This window comes from Oncorhynchus mykiss, chromosome 18, assembly GCF_057628025.1.
Source record: "Oncorhynchus mykiss isolate SJ-2025 chromosome 18, ASM5762802v1, whole genome shotgun sequence".
Lineage (NCBI taxonomy): Eukaryota > Metazoa > Chordata > Actinopteri > Salmoniformes > Salmonidae > Oncorhynchus > Oncorhynchus mykiss.
In genome coordinates this window covers 23,879,839-23,897,584 of record NC_143039.1, presented here as the reverse complement: position 1 = coordinate 23,897,584, position 17,746 = coordinate 23,879,839, and the positions used below count along the sequence as shown (strand labels likewise).

Below are 17,746 nucleotides of genomic sequence, written 5' to 3'. Positions count from 1 at the left end.
TGGGATGAAAAATTGCTTCTACAAGTTAGCCTGTCTTGGCTGTAGTCGGGTTGCCTTGGGTACTCGTCTCGCTAGCTCCCATCTCACTGGTCCCTCAGCAGAGCATCAGCCTCTCTCCTTCCCACAGCAGTGCTCAGGTTAAAAACTTAAGCAAAAAATCTAGATATAGATATGATATGACAAAAATTCATGATACTATTCAAATAGTGACATTTTTTCTAAACCCCATTCCTAGTGTGTGCGCGCAAATGGGGCAATCAGACTTCTCAAACACTCACACACAGTGTATCAATGTTAAGTGTCAGTGGCGGAGTGTGTGTTGGGTCTCAGTAGGTGATTGGGCTGGTATCTCAGTCAGACCTCTTAGTCTACAGATTGTCCCTTTATGCTCCAATGAACAGGGAACACACATTCCTTGCTCTCGATTAGCGCGTGTGTGTGTGGTCATGGGTTTTCCACGTTGTGTCATTTGGACGTCACAGGGGCTGAATCATGCACTGTCACCATCTGCTACACTGCTGTGAGGATCATCACAAGCTCTGCAAAAATCCTCCTTCCTTTGTGAGGAGAGAATCCCCGCCAATTAGCCATGTGCCCATTCCGCCGCTTTCACACCCCTCATCCATCTTTCTCTCACACACACACACAGTAGCTCCATTAATAGACCAAAGGAAGACTCGCATTGCAGAACGACTCAAACACATTTCCTGCTAATGGCCTACAAATGGAACGAAACATACATTATAACAAACCCACCCTCCCCTACTTACCCAAGACCGGATAAACTGAGGCATTATGCACAGGACAAGAGCTGTTCCAGGGCCATTTGTTAAGGGAATAGAAAGCTGAAATCTAGTCCACCCAGTAGAGAGCTGATACCAGGCAGTGAAGAACACTACTCTGCTCTGATGAAGGTGGTAATGGCCCTCAACAAAAACAAGACTAATGCACATTTTGAAACCGAACACCACAACTAGGTTTCCATTAGCCTGGCTGTGGTTCCCAACTGGTTGGTATGGACCATAGAGATGTAGAATACATTAAATGTTCTTCATACAGCTACTTCTGGGTTGTGGTTGTGGCTAAAGACTGAGGTGCTATCTCAGGCGCACTCTAACTAGAACCACAGTTCTGTTTACTTGAAAGGTCGTATTGAAAAACAGACATGGTTTGGGTATAGCCTAGCACAGCATAGGGGTTGACAACCACTGTTCTACAAACTAACCACATTCAGGATTAGGTGCTTGCTTGTCTTAACTTCTTTGGGACTGGGGGGCAGTATTGAGTAGCTTGGATGAATAAGGTGCCCAGAGTAAACTGCCTGCTACTCAGGCCCAGTTGCTAATATATGCATATTATTAGTAGATTTGGATAGAAAACACTCGGAAGTTACTAAAACTGTTTGAATGATGCGAGTATAACAGCACTCATATGGCAGGCAAAAACCAGAGAAAAAAAATCCAACCAGGAAGTGGGAAATCTGAGGTTTGTAGTTTTTCAACTCATGCCCTATCGAAGACAGTGGGATATTGGTCATATTGCACTTCCTAAGGCTTCCACTAGATGTCAACAGTCTTTAGAACCTTGTTTGATGCTTCTACTGTGAAGTGGGGGCTCATAAGGGCTGTTTGAGCCAGGTGTCTGGCAGAGTGTCATGAGCTCGTGATGCGTGTTCATGTGAAAGTTGCTTTTCTACAGACAAAGGAATTCTCCGGTTGGAACATTATTGAAGATTTATGATAAAAACATCCTAAAGATTGATTCTATACTTCGTTTGACATGTTTCTACGAACTGTAATATAACTTTCAACTGAACTTTCGCATGGACTTGCCGGCGCGTCGTGACTTTGGATTGTGTACTAAACGCGTGAAAAACAAGGAGGTATTTGGACATAAATGAGGGACGTTATCAAACATTTATTGTGGAACTGGGATTCCTGGGAGTGCATTCTGATGAAAATCAAAGGTAAGTGAATGTTTCTAATGCTATTTCTGACTTCTGTTGACTGCACAACATGGCAGATATCTTTTTGGCTGTTTTATTGTCTGAGCACTGTACTCAGATTATTGCATGGTGTGCATTTTTTGGAAGTGTTTTTGAAATCTGACACAGCGGTTGCATTAAGCAGAAGTTTATCTAAAGTCCATGCATAACACTTGTATTTTCATCAACATTTATGATGAGTATGTCTGTAAATTGATGTGTCTCTGCAAAAATCACTGGATGTTTTTGGTACTACTGAACATAACACCAATGTATACTGAGATTTTTTGATATAAATGAACTTTATCAAACAAAATATACATGTATTGTGTAACATGAAGTCCTATGAGTGTCATCTGATGAAGATCAAAGGTTAGTGATTCATTTTGTCTGTATTTCTGCTTTTTGTGACTCCTATCTTTGGCTGGAAAAATGGCTGTGTTTTTCTTTGACTTGGCTCTGACCTAACATAATCCTTGTGGTGTTTTCGCCATAAAGCCTATTTGAAATCGGACACTGTGGCTGGATTTACAAGAAGTTTATCTTTAAAATTGTGTAAAATACTTGTATGCTTGAGGAATATTAATTATGAGATTTGTTTTGAATTTGGCGTCCTGCACTTTCACTGGCAGTTGAGGTGGGATGCTACCTTCCCGAATATCCCAGAGAGGTTTTAAAAGTGTGACCTATAAAAATAAACTACAAGCACACACACACAACCACACACACTCGCTAAACAGACAGACACTTCGGAGGACATTTCAGTTGATTAAAAGTCATGATAAAACCAGTTTGTGTTTCAATTGATTTGGATCAGACCTGTCTTAGGGTTGTGTCAGCAGGGGCAAGCTGACAGTGTTAACTGCCAAATATCTCCGGGGGGGGGGGGGGGGGGGGTGAGTGACTCACTGTTAGTACAGGTCTGGAGTGTCAACGGTAAACACAGCCTGGCCTGTGTTTGAAATAAGTAATCCAATCTTACGTCAGTATGAAGTTCTGGTAAGAACATAAAATGAGTTGTACTTTGACCTTGTTCAGTAAGGGAACAATATACTTCAGCCACCATGTTTCCCTGGGAGCTAAGAGTGCGACACTGTGTGACGTTTGAGTGTGGAGTTCTGCGCCGTTTAAGTTTTTGGGTGTGTTACCATAGAGATAACATCCGTTTATAACAGACGGGAACTATCTGACCATCTCAACTCTAGAGACGTTTACTAACGTACTAGAGTTCACCTGTTCATACAGACTACCACACAAACCAGACGTAACTAATTAAATTCTGTATATTTCATGAAAATAGTTCAACATTGGTTCCAATAAATAATAAACACACTCAAGAGTATGTGTCTGCACACACACACCTAATATAGTTAGTGTGTCTCACACACACATGCTGTGCAACAAACCAAAATGCCAAGGGGAGATTTAATTATTAGGACAGAGCAAGCAGGTGTTCTATCTGGAGTGAAGACAGAGACAGATGGATGAGCGAGGCGAGAGAAAAGGAGAGCGAGAGAGAAAGAAAAGGGACTAAGCATGTTCCAAGGAATGTTCTCAGAGGACTCTCTCCACTGCCAAGGAGCTCCGGCCTTCATCGGAGGTTTCTCTGGTTTCACTGGGGTGTTTGAGCATGTGGTGTGTGTCTGTGTTGAACCAGATATGACCCAGAGTGCATTCCTCCACTCAGTCGCCACCCTGCATCATCATTTTTCCTTCACTCCCTCAGTATACAGCAGCCACTGAGCATCCTGAAGCCTGACTCAGACATGAAGGTGATTTAGAGAGAGAACCAGAGGTGGTCGGTGCTGTTTATGATGAGGGAGAATGATAATTTATTTTATGATTAGTCTTATTTTCTGTTCCAGTATGGTGGATTCACCCAGCTCAATGTAACATTGATAGGTTTAGGCTACTACATGATAAGCAAATCTTCCCTATCCCCATCATGAGTTTGCTACAACCTAGCCTATGAATGAAAGTCACCATAGGTGCACAGGTCAAGGTCATTTTTTGTAATCAAGGTGAGAGAGTGACACATTCAATGCCACCTTCCACACTCTTGCCTGCATCTAGCTGATCTAGGGTGTGAATCATTCGTACACCACGGTGCTACCCTACAGAGTGCTGCTGAGGCTACTGTAGACCATTGCAAAACAATGCGTTTTAATCAATGATTTGGTGAATATATTTTGTATTGTTTTATCTAAAAAAGTGTAACATTCATGTTTAACGGTTTATTTTTATGAAACTCACTGAGGATGGTCCTCCCCCTCCTCTCTGGAGCCTCCACTGGAGAGAACCCATTGAACTCTATGGTGACTCTGGGTGATTGTATGGGAGAGGTGACACAGCACTAACACCACAGGGGGGGGGGGGTTTGTAGGATGGAGGAAGAATAACAGCAACTTAGTTGTAATAGGTCACTTTTTGGGCGACTCAACCAAATTCACATAGAAATGTGAGTTACAGATCTGTCATCCTCATTGAATGTTTTGGCATATTTTACTCTCGGTTTTGTGCAACAGCCTCAAACAACTAAAAACAAGACTTTGGGCTATTGAAAAGGTATTTCACAGCAGTTTAGGTGGTACAGTGTGATTATAGAATGACTGCTTGTTTTGTCACAAACTGAAATTAGGCAAACTATTAGAATATTAGCAAACAGGATTTCTGCAAATTGCACCTTTAAGAATGGCTCATGAAGTGTGTGCAACCACAGGAGGCTGCTGAGGGGAGGACGGCTCATAATAATGGCTGGATTGGAGTAAATGGAATGATAAACACTTGGAAACCATGTTTATGTTACCAATCCTTTGATTCCATTCCAGTGATTACTATGAGCCCGTCCTCCACAACTAAGGTACCACCTCTGGTGTGTGTCATGCTTCCGTCATCATTGTGACATACAGTACCTATTGTTGTGATGGACTGCAGATCTAGAGTCAAACAATAGTACCAATCAGTCAAGGAAAGACGCACCAGGGTAGCTAGCCCCCTCTATAGCTCCATAGGGGATTAGAAGGACACAGTGACTTCCAACTCTTTATACTACACCTCTACTGTTGGACAGAGGTTTATGGTGGTTGGAGGTATCCTGTAGAGAGTGTGTGTGCGTGCACGTTACTACATACGGTGCATTCAGAAAGTACTCAGACCCTTTGACTTTTTCCACGTTTTGTTGGGTTATAGCCTTACTCTAAAATGTATTAAATAGTCACCCCCCCCAAAAGCATTATGGGGTATTTTGCTATTTAGATTATAAATTAGCAAAGAAAAACGTAAATATCACATTTACGTAAGTGTTCAGACCCATTACTCAGTACTTTGTTAAAGCACCTTTGGCAGTGATTACAGCCTTGATTCTTCTTGGGTATGACGCTACAAGCTTGGCACACCTGTACTTTGGGAGTTTATCCCATTCTTCTCTGAAGATCCTTTCAAGCTCTGTCAGGTTGGAGTGTCGCTGCAGAGCTATTTTCAGGTCTCTCCATTGATGTTGGATCAGGTTTAAGTCCAGGCTCTGGCTGGGCCACTCAAGGACATCGAGACTTGTCCCAACACTCCTGGTTTATCCTGTGTTGTCTTGGCTGTTTCCTTAGGGTCATTGTCCAGATGGAAGGTGAACCTTCAACCTAGTCTGTAGGTAATGAGAGCTCTGGAGCAGGTTTTCATCAAGGATCTCTCTGTACTTTGCTCCGTTCATCTTTGCCTCGATCCTGACTAGTCTCCAGTCCCTGCCGCTGAAAAACAGCATGATTCTGCCACCACCATGCTTCACTGTTGGGATGGTGCCAGGTTTCCTCCAGACGTGACGGTTGGCATTCAGGCCAAAGTGTTTAATCTTGATTTCAACAGACCAGAGAATCTTTTTCCCTCGTGGTCTGAGTGTCTTTAGATGCCTTTTGCCAAACTCCAAGTGGGCTGTCATGTTCCTTTTACTGAGGAGTGGCTTCCATCTGGCCACCGAACCATAATGGCCTGATGGGTGGAGTGCTGCAGAGATGGTTGTCCTTCTGGAAGGTTCTCCCATCTCTACAAAGGAACTCTGTCAGAGTGACCATTGGGTTCTTGGTCAATCAAGTTGTAGAAACATCTCAAGGTTGTTCAATGGAAACAAGATGCACCGGAGCTCAATTTGTCTCACAGCAAAGGGTCTGAATACTAATGTAAATAAGGTATTTAATGTTTAATAAATGTGCAAACATTTCTCAAAACCTGTTTTTTGCTTTGTATGTAGATTGCTGAGGATTTATTTGTATTTAATCAATTTTAGAATAAGGCTGTTGCGTAACAAAATGTGGAAAAAGTCAAGGGGTCTGAATACTTTCCAAAGGCACTGTATACTACCATTTCCTCAGCGTAGTAGGTCTGAATTTCATGGGATTTGGGTGCGAGTGTGAATGTGTGTCTTCCAGACGTAGGCAGAGTTCCTCTTCCATTGATGTCTGGCCTTGCCTACGACCCTCTCCCACTAGGCTTAACCCAGGGCACTTCTCTCAACATGCACAATGGCAGACAGAAAACAGACATCTAGTAACCACCAACACATACATATGGTTGGTGAGTCTGTTGGTGTAGGGCTCTATGGTACTAGAGGGAACTCCTACACTCTGGCCTCTGGCTACACATTCCTTTCCTCCATGACCATTTTCACTGCACAGCGTTTGGTGTGTGTGTGTGTGTGTGTGTGTGTGTGTGTCAGAGGAGCGTCAGGTTTGGGACTCTAGAGAACCAGCACCAGGCAGACCTAGTTCCAGAGCAGATTTAACCCCACAGCAGCACAAACAGCTGCTGTGTGGCGCATTCAAGATCTGATTTCTAAGATAGTTTCATACACTAGGAGCAGTGGGGTTGCTTATTATCATGCTAACCCAATGGACTTTATGGCATTTCCTCACACAGAAATACAACACGTAGCCTAAAGCAGCGATTATCAACTGCTGGATCGCGACGCAAATGTGCGTCACAGGAGGTTTCTTCAGAGTGTTTTCAATATAAAACGCCATTAGCAATGCTATTTTGGAAGTCTCAAAACAGTGAATTTATTACTGTTAGATTCTCATTTTCAGTGTAAAAACTCTAGATACTATGAAAGTGCAAACCAAGTTTATTCTTCCCAGAGGGCCAATACAGCCGCATTAGACAAAGTCATTCACACAAGCACTGATATTTAATCCTTTCTCCTATGCTGAGTCTCCTCCTACACATCTGAACAAACATTGTATCTTTATTGCTAGGCAGGAAACTAAGTGATACGGACCATAAACTCTTCTCCCTTAAACATGACCTGGACCCCTTTCATCACTAATCCATGGCTCTCTCCCCTTATCAATGCCTGCCACGAGATCATTTCCCCTACACTCAGTACGTTCCAATCTTAACCACCAACTTCTGGTGTAGCCCCTCAGCTATGACACCCCTCAGGTACCTTTTAAAACTAATGATTAATAACATTTAAAGTTCAGAAACCCAAAACCATCATTAACATTCTTCATCAAGAATATGGGGAGGATTGAATTAATGACAATGAAAGAGGTTGGAATGTTGTTCCCTTGTCATACATGTGCTATCTATATAACATTTAAAAATCCAGATTGTATTTTGTTGATTCTTTTCGCGATGAGAATATTGGGCCGGGACTGAGACAACCTGATTCAATTTGGGTCCTGAGGAAAAACCAGTTAAGAACCACTGGCCTAAAAGGTCATGAAAATCTATACCAAACTGGGAGGGACGACATGAACTTATCCATTGCAAAATGTTTTGCTACGGTGGTCCCTAATGAATCCCTACACGACCACCCAAACACACAGGATGGCATGAGTGACACCACGGCACCTTGAACCTGTCAGGTCATATACAGTTACACCCTACACCACCGCTTAGGTCCCAGAGCAACCATGCTGTCATTGTAAATAAGAATTTGTACTTAACTGACTTGCCTGGTTAAATAGAGGGAGGGAGCGAAACAGGGTGTAAAACCAGAGAAAGGAGTTAGCTAGGCCTTAACAGGCATGAATAATCTATATTTTTCACTGTGGGGGCAGGTATGTCAGAAAAAAGGCTTGACTAAAGGATAGGCTCACTCTGCGGGTGCCTGTGTGTGATGTGTGTGTGTTCGTTCCTGTGTGTCTCTGTAGTACAAGGCATCACTGATGTACTGCCACGGTGAAGCATGTGTGTTCAAAGTCAGCCTAGTGAGAGGCCAATGCTATTAATAGTATGTTAGATATGGTAATCTTGGTTGGACAGCATTTCAAGACCTGAAAAACATACAGTAGCTATTTTAACAGCACTTTCACTCACTGATCTGTGTGACTAGAACTTGTACTGGGTTGGAGGTCTTCTCTGCAGCCTGGTACCATCTTCCTCCTCCTCCGACCCAGGCCCGGACCCTACAGGAGTACATCCCCTTGTCAGACCCCCTTACCCCCCTCACCACCAGCCTAAACTCCCCTGGCCCCGTCCGCTCCAGCCCCACCGAGGGGGACCCGTTTGAAACCACCCCGTCACGGTCCTGGCTAACCGCTGTGCGTCCGTCCACAAGCCAGGTGACCTCCAGGGCCAGGGAGGCCAAGTTACCCGCGGAGACCAGGCAGGTGAGGGTCAGGGTGTCGTCCATGTTGAGCGTGGTGTTGGACATGGCCACAACAGACAGGGAACGAGCTGGAAGGCACAGGGAGAAGACAAAATGGCTGCCGTTAGAACCAATAAACAAGGAAACAACCCCTAGGTCCTAACTGCTAGACACCTGTAGAACTGGACCGGTTGGATAAGTAGAAGCAATATGGTGAAAATATAGAACACTCCAGCACAGTTGGATATGGAGATACAAGTACTCACATCAAGAGAAGACGGAGTAGAAGGGACTCAACATGTAAAACTTGATTAAAACCATCCAGATCAAAAGAACCAACAGTGAGAAGTTGAAAGACCCACATATAGAAGATCAAGGATGACTATTTATTAAAAAAGCCAATTTCAAAAGCTCTAGAAACCACAAAATGTCAAGTATAAATGGGTAACTATTAAAAGTGAATATACGCCGAGAACGATTTAGGCTAAATGGTAAGAGTTTCAAAGCTATAGAAAGAAAAGTCAAGGAAAATCACATTAAAACAAGATACAACTCATTATTCCAGAGACTGAACTGAAGCTAAACCCTTTTTGGGGGGGGGGGGGGTTTATATTTCTCAAATTAAATCCTGGATACTGCTACTATGGGAGACTGGGATATCTGGTAGGTGAGATCACTTCACTATAGCTCACTATGTATGTTTAGACAAGAGAGCCAGGACAAAGGCCCCTGTTAGACTTCTCCAATCCTCTTTACTTTAGCATCTCAGTAGACAGTCAATAGTGGCTGCATGGCTACACTAGTCTGTACTAAGATACAGCATGTAAAGGAAGGCCCAGTCCCTCCATGTTGTCTTCCTGCTAAGCTAGTCCCTCAGTCTCTCACCCCATTTTAATCACTCACCATGCAGGAGAGGGTTCAGGGGAGATGGTGTCCCAGGCAACCACTGTGTGTGTGTGTGTGTGTGTGTGTGTGTGTGTGTGTCGGGGGTACCTCACACACCCAAGGATAAAGGCCTGACAGGGGGAGGGGCTGAGAAGGATCTCTGGGTCAAGAGCCTCTCCAACACAAAGAAATGCTGCTAGGCTAAAACAAAGTAGAGGCCATAGAAACGACAACCATCCCCCAGATCCCACTCTCTCAGCTGGTCCTACATCTGTAAGGTGGAAGCCATATTGTGGAATCGCACTGCTTATACTAATCCAGACCGTACAGATCTGCAAATATCTCGGGGTTAAGGTCAAAGGGGAGTGATTTAGGATCAGCTGAATGTTTCAACATGCTAAAGTACACACAAAACACACCCCATCCCCTTTACCTGTAGGTGTGACTGCCACAGCTCCCATCTCCACAGTCTTCCCCACGATGTTCTTCCACTGACCCCCTTCCTCGTGAATCCATTCCCTCCCCGTGCACACGTACATCCCTGCATCAGCCTGCGTCACCCCGGCAACAACCAATCCAAATGCCCCATCTCTGCGAATAGCCAATCGGAGCCCTCCGTCAGCATAGCGCTGGGCGGAGCCACTTCCTGTGACCACATCCCCATCTGGGCCAATGGTCAGGATATCCACCAATGGGATGCCTGGTCTCCGTAGCGACCAGGTGACGGACAGGTAGGTGGGATCAGTGAAGTGGCGGGTGACGTTGCAGGAGAGGGTGATGTCGCCACCTTCGGGGACCACGGGCTCTGGGGCCTCCGGGGCCACCTTCAGGGTGTTAGCAATGACTGTAGGGAAAGGACAGAGTTACACACACGGCTAGCGTCGTTAATTTGCTGCTTCACTACAGCAACATGGTTCTTTACTGCATGTTAAATGTCATAGTGACAGAACGCTAACAGATGTTGCCGTAAGCCAACACATCTCAAAATGTCATCATGTTCGTTCTTCTTCATCGCCAAGAGTCATTACTGCTTTTATAATCCATGAAAAATCTATTAATACCAAATGTCAAGCTTACACATGCGCATCTTCCTTATCTGCCCCCCCCCCCCCCCCCCCCCCACCACCCCAAAACACACACACGGTTTAGGCTGTCAGTGAGGGGTGTAATGGGGGGTGCTGCTGTCAACAGTATGTGTAAGGAGGGTTTAGATTTGATAATCACATCAGAGGAGAGAGAAGCCCTGTTTACTCTGACCGTCACAGCTGAATAAACAGAAGAGAAACGAAAGGGGAAAGAGAGCGAGAGACTGTATGCCTGTGGCTCTCTCGCAATGTTCATCTGTTCATCGCACTCCCTCTCTTACGCTCTTCCTCACTCCCGCTCCCTCAGCCTCTAAACAAGAATGATACTGTGCTTTGAAGTGTTCATTTTCTGATGAACCTTCTTACTCTAAGCTCAGTAAGCTGCCATTCTACCAAGTCTTTGATATTTGACTTAGTGTCCTGGAGCTGCCAAATCACTGTCACACTCAGTTAAAAATCCCCCCCCCCCCCAACTAACTAGCTAAACATATTCCTGTCTATGTGTTCGGGTACGGAGAAAGTGAACATCGCACAACGGAAAGCCATTATTAATGTTGAACGTGCTGAAAGCCATTCAGTGGATCATGAATAGTTGTCATAGCAGAAGCAGCATTCAGTCTGTTCAGGGCGGGAGCAAAAACAAATTGTCAGAAAAAAATAGTTGGGTCTTCCAAATGGACAATGACCCCAAGCCTGACCTCAATCCTATAGAAAATCTGTGGGCAGAACTGAAAAAGCATGTGAAGGAAGGAGGCCTACAAACCTGACTCAGTTACACCAGCTCTGTCGGGAGGAATGGGCCAAAATTCACCCAACTTATTGTGGGAAGCTTGTGGAAGGCTACCCGAAACGTTTGACACAAGTTAAACAAGGCAATGCTACCAAATACACTCAATTAGTATGTCAACTTCTGACCCACTGGGAATGTGATGAAAGAAATAAAAGCTGAAATAAAATCACACTATTATTCTGACAACTCACATCCTTAAAATAAAGTGGTGATCCTAACTGACCTAAGACAGGGAATCTTTACCTTCTAGTAAATGTCAGGAATTGTGAAAAACAGAGTTTAAATGTATTTGGCTAAGGTGTTTGTAAACTTCCGACTTCAACTGTATACACACACACACGTAAAAAAAATGTAAAAACCTGTTTTTGCTTTGTCATTATTGTGTAGATTGAGGAAAAATATATATTTCATCCATTTTAGAATAAGGCTGTAACGTAACAAAATGTAGAAGTCAAGGGGTCTGAATACTTTTCAAATGCAATGTACATTATACATGTCAATGCCACTTTAGCCGGAAGAAAATAATGTATTAGATAGACAAGTGAGCCAAGCAAACACAAAACCGAAAGTTTTGGTGGAGAATGCCGTTTGCGTAGACACCAATAGGAGAGGTCAGTAGACTGCCTCACCTACACATGTGACTCTTCATACCAGAGTAAACTAATTTACACTACATGGTGTTACATCAATGGATCTTACTGTACTTTGTATACAAACCGTCTACTAGTTCAACTACACCACCATTAAACATTGTTTTACAGCATGGCTACAAACAGCACTAAAAATCACCTAGTAGTTCAAGAGCACTAAGACTTTACAATATAAATCTCACCCCTCTACCTGCTCCAGCTCTCCTCGTCAGCACAATTCACCACTAAGCCTCTTTCTTTTCCTCTCCCTCAGCTCATTGAGACAGACTGTTCAGAACAGGGCAATAGTCAGCTCAACAGAAATAACAACCCCCATTTGACATGAGATAAATACACCCATCTGGAATCTGCTCTCCAAGTGTGTGTGTGTTGGAAGACTGAACGTGTGTGAACATGAGTGAAATCACCACTTGATCACCCCTCACTAGTAGCAGCAGATCTAGGAACCGGTTCCCTCCCCAAAGCAGATTAGCATAATTGGGGTTAAAGTTACATAGCTGATCCTGAACCAGTCCATCTAAGGAAAGTGCAGCTGTGTCCATGTGTATACAGTATATAAGCGCACACGTGTGTGTGTGGTCTGACAAACACACCAGCTTAAGAGAGCGTGTCATGTGTAAGCAAGGGATATGAGCAGTGTTCAATAGACCACAAACCACAACAAGAGAACATGAACACACACACACGCTGTATGGGTCTTCCAACCCAGCCAGCCTCTATGTAAACTAGAAGTCATAATGGAGGTCTGACTAATCTAGTTTAAAGTTAATACAGTTCTCCTAAATGTATATACGGTGATTCCACACTGATGGTTAAGACAGTCTATAAGTCTCTCATACTCGTGTCTGACCCACCTTTGAGCGCCACCCCTGCGTTGTAGTTCCCGCTGAAGACAGAGTCCGTACTGGGTGTACTGCAGAGGTACGTGGCGCTGTCTGAAGACCTCACTTCCTGTATCCTCAGCTCCACCACGCTGTCCCCCAGCCGCACCACGCTCAGGTCCCCACTGGCCACCCGGTCGCTTAGCGACAAGTCCGAATACTTTGGGTCGAAGGTGGAGATTACTTGGATAGACCCCGCCTCCGCCTGCTGCATGGTCCAGTCAAAATCCTGCTCCCTGGGCCCCTCGTAGTCAGTGACATCACAGCGCAGTGAGACAGGTTGGCCCTCCACACGGAGCAGAGGGCCAGGGGACACAGACACCACCCTGGCATGGGATACACCTAGAGAGAAGACACACGTCATTGACAGATCCGCATACATAACATCTGCAGAATCCCCCACACAATGACAGCGTTCCTACCACATCAGACTTCCTTCGCTAATCTCTTGAAAGCCTCTCTGCTTAACAATACGCATACAGTTGAGAGATACATGGATATATTTAGCACAGGTCAGGCTAAATATACACTTAGATGCTACCTTTGGTTTGATTCCTCTGCGATTCCAAACCCACAGTGTGTGTGTGGGTGGGTGGGTGGGTGCTCTATAAAAAGGCCCACATATTGACACCTGAACCCTAGCGTCGCTGCACTCAACGGGTGAATCAATAATCTGAAGCGGTTCCTCTCTTCATCTCCTTTATTCCCACTGACAGAGTAACAGGTGAAAGCAAAGCCTATGGTAACCTTCTTAGACTGGAGTAGAAGGAAAGGAGTTGAGGAAAGGAAGCCACTAGAGACTATTTAGATGCACCCATAGAGAGAGACAGTCTTGCTAGAGAAGGGAACAGCCTAGACCACTTACTCTAGCTAGAGAGAGAAGACCTATATAAAGTACAGGCTTGTTTGGATGGGCATAGGGGAAAGAGCAGCAAACATGCACACACACCAGGCTTGTCTGAACAGGCTGAGGGGAAGAGCGTGCACATGCCATGGCCAGCATGGAGCAACACAAGCTCCCCCACCCACACACACCACAAACCAAAGAACAGTATCAGGAAAAATGATAAGAGGTCAGCTCATTTGGCAAGAACAAAGGGACGACGCACCAGCAGCTTTCAAAAGAACGACCCCACAGCCCAGAAATAGTCCCTGTTACATCCCAACTGGAACAACCAAAGAGCAAAGCCTTCTGAGAACATTTCCATCACGCTCTACTTCTAATGGTAACGTTGGCAGCATTCCAATATGATCCTACACCACTGCCTTAGTTGGACCCTTAGTGATTAACATATCACTTCAAAACACCTTGTTGACATACAGTATACTTAACCCTTTTCCTGTTCTAGCATGTTGGGACACTCAAGGAACTGGAGAAATAGACATTTGAGGGAAGGTGGTCCATAAAACATTGCTGGAACAGTCTGGTTCTGGGGATGTCATCGCTTTGACTTACCCTACGTCATAAGAGAAGGGATATTATACTGGTCGGACACCACTTAGGAGTGTGACTAATATTACCATGCAACTCTTATCCAAACAAACAGCCGGAGGGCCACAGAGTAAACAGGCAATATGAGACAGCCCAGTTAGGTTTAGTGTTCCCACATGGCCATATCACTTGTTTAGGGAAGACATAAGTGGCCACCTGTGCTAATTAGCAGTCTAGCATCCCGAACACCTGTTTGTAATCTGAGGAAGTGTCGTTCGTCAACTGGAGGCACACACAGCTTGTTGATCTGTGCAAAACTGCTACAGGAAGTGCATATTTTTTTACTCAGAAAATTATTTCTTGCCAATGTGAAAGATAAGGGGCATATGAGCATATGTTGCCAAAATTGTTAAAACAGCGTAGGAATTGTAGTTAACATGGAGGCAACAAATGGGCAAATGTAACTGCTGAAAACCATAAATACAGATAAGGGTTTTGGAGAGCTAGGGCAGTAGTACGTCATCAACATGTTTGGGGTCGTGTGCATGTATTTATTGTTTAGGCCAGGGTTGTCAAACTCATTTTGCCCTGGGGGCCGCATTCGGTCTTCAACAAGGTCCGGTGGGCCGCACTGAAAAGTGGTTATATTTCCTCGCCGTCAAGATTTGCTAAAAATATTCCTGTATACCATAACCCCACCACCACCACAAGGCACTCTTCACAACATTGACATCAGCAAACCACTCACCCACACGATGCCATACAAGTGGTCTACGGCGAGACAGGCTTGAGGACAATGGAGGCGGCTAAACGGTGAGGCATTGTCAATCTGCCGTCTGCATTGGCTGTGCAGTATTTACAATGATTTGGCCTCTGCAGAAGTCATGCAGTTTGCCGAACAGCGCAGAGCTGTTGTGAAGGACGTTGTCATGGAAGTCAGTGTGTGTTCATACAGGACCTCCCTACCGTCACAAGCATTCACGTCAATACGGAGCCCTCCACATTCTTACAAAATTTGAGAAGTGCACGGCGATCCAGTACGGAGCTCAATTTGACCTGTGTGCCTAGGCTTCGTAATTGTGTCACACCATCCATACAGTGGCACCGACCACATTTCAGATCTAACAGAAATGGGATCTTATGGTAGAGAAATTAACATTAAATTCTCTGGCAACAGCTCTGGTGGACATTCCTGCAGTCAGTATGACAATTGCACGCTCCCTCAAAACATATGAGGCCCTGTGTTGTGTGACAGAACGGCACATTTTAAAGTGTCCTTTTATTGTCCCTAGCACAAGGTGCACCTGTGTAATGACCATGCCGTTTTATCAGCTTCTTGATATACCACACCTGTCAGGTGGATATATTATCTTGGCAAAGGAGAAACAATCACTAACAGGGATGTAAATACATGTGTGCACCAAATTTGAGAGAAAAGCTGTGCTATGAAAAATATCTGTGATCTTTTATTTCTGCTCAAGAAACATGTGTCCAACACTTTACGTCGCGTTTACATTTTTGTTCGGTGCACAACTAATCTAACTAAGCTGTTTGGTGAAGTAGTTCAATTAAAATAAAGTGTATGAATACGAGTCATCTCGTTAAATGACAGACTTTCCTGTAGAATCCCTACCTGTCTGTCTGTCACAAGTCGGGAGACTCCGGCTTGTGACTAACGTGTGCCGTAACAACCGAAGAAAAAAATATCGTTTAAATATATGCACCAACTCTTCCGAACGGTTTCGGCTGGGAAGCATGCGGACGCCTTTAAAGCCATCGGGAATGGCTCAAGGGCACACACATCCCCTGCTCCAGGAAGGCTGGAGACATGTTAACTGTTGACATTTGTTAATCTCACAGTACCACACCAATTTAAAAACTCAGCCGCTCACACAAACACAGGGAAGCCCTGAGCGACGCAAAGTGTACGTTGACACACACACTCCCCATCCTACACACCGTTGTGAAATAAAATGGGTCCGATCAACTAAACGAAAATTATATTTCTTCCTTGATCACTGAGATAAGATAACCAATGACTATAATAACAGAGAGGTCCATCAGTGGTGGACAGTGCGCCATTCCAAGTTCAACTACATTAGTTCAATTTATCAAGGGGATCTATGCGAATTGGACGGCTACCCATCGCGTGTTATGGTGCCTCCATGTAACTGGCCATTGTCAAGGCTTGTCAACTTAATTGATGTCATTAAATTAATTAAAAAGTTCTCGCTCGTATTCCTTTGATTGAACGATTAAAAGTTTCGACCAGGATTTGAGGAGCTGAAATGGAAAATTGCCACACACCCTCACCTGTGACCAACCACCGTAGCCTACATGTAACGATGAAGTTGGGCGTGGGAAAATCTATTCACATATTTAAAAAAAGGTTCGTTTTAGTAAAACTCAGTCATGTGTAATTAATTTAGGAGGAACAGCATGATCAGTAAAAATCCGTTGATAACATTGCCTTTAAATTAATTTGACTAATTACTTTGTCAATGGAGATTCTTATCAGGTTTTAAGTGAAAACGTGCCCGCGTGTGCATGTCAATTTAATAGTTCCCACTAAACGACCGCACACGCGTTATTATGACGATATTATCAGACCGTTAGACAACCCTTTTTCAAATATAACTTACCCATCGATAAAAACAAGAGTAGAAGAGATAGATGTTCCATCCTGCAAATTCGCGTCATTTTAACTCCCAGTTCGTTCCTTTGTCATTAAAATCCGCCACGGGTGAAAGGAGTCCTCTCGGACCTTCAGTTCACAAACCCAACCACCGGCGACCTCTCAGAAATCCCCAAAATGCTGTCCACGAGAACCGACACTGGCGAATAGACGTTCAGATATCCGTTAAATGGACGTGCGTGCAGTGAAAGTCCACTGGTAGCGACCGTGTACGCTCGCATAATTCATACTGAGTGTCGTTAATCAGTGTTTGGTTTTGGAACGGGAGAGGGAGGGAACAACGTTGCGGTGTCCGGAAGTCAGTTTTTGGAGGAGGGGAGTAGCGGCGGGATTTTCACAGGTAGCTCTGTCCCAAGTCTCATCTCATGTCGTCTCACTAGTGGCTATTTAGAGCTGAATAATAGGCCTACAGAATATCATCATCATCGATACAGTATGTGTAACGTTAGCCTATTGAAATGTTGCTTTCAGATCATTGCACATCTACAAGGGGCCACTAAGAGGTGTGTAGGTTCAAATTTTAAAGGGGAATTTAACTCAAAAACGATATTTTCATTAGTCCACTGTTGATAGTCCTAAAATGCCTGGCATGTCAGCAGTCAAATTGTCAAGATATTATACAAGGTTGGATCTAATCCTGAATGCTGATTGGTTAAAACTGCATTCCAGCCAGTGTCTATTCTACAAGTTCCCACAAGCTACATACTGTCTCAACCCACTGTCTCATCAGCCCAGCCAGGCAATTTATAAACATGATCTCCACTATA

General features: G+C 44.3%; 1 protein-coding gene across 1 annotated transcript in view; it reads right to left on the bottom strand.

Annotated features, from left to right (window-relative positions):
- LOC110497062 (prostaglandin F2 receptor negative regulator) overlaps nt 1-17,456 on the bottom strand; it is a 42,766-nt gene extending 25,310 nt beyond the window's left edge. Inside the window, exons 1-4 of the mRNA XM_036952024.2 lie at nt 16,927-17,456; nt 12,826-13,194; nt 9,880-10,290; nt 8,291-8,650 (exon numbers count right to left, since the gene is read on the bottom strand). Coding sequence (XP_036807919.2) covers nt 8,291-8,650; nt 9,880-10,290; nt 12,826-13,194; nt 16,927-16,984 — 1,198 coding nt within the window. The 5' untranslated portion in view covers nt 16,985-17,456. The remainder of the gene's footprint in view (nt 1-8,290; nt 8,651-9,879; nt 10,291-12,825; nt 13,195-16,926) is intronic.
- Between the last annotated feature and the right edge of the window lie 290 nt (nt 17,457-17,746).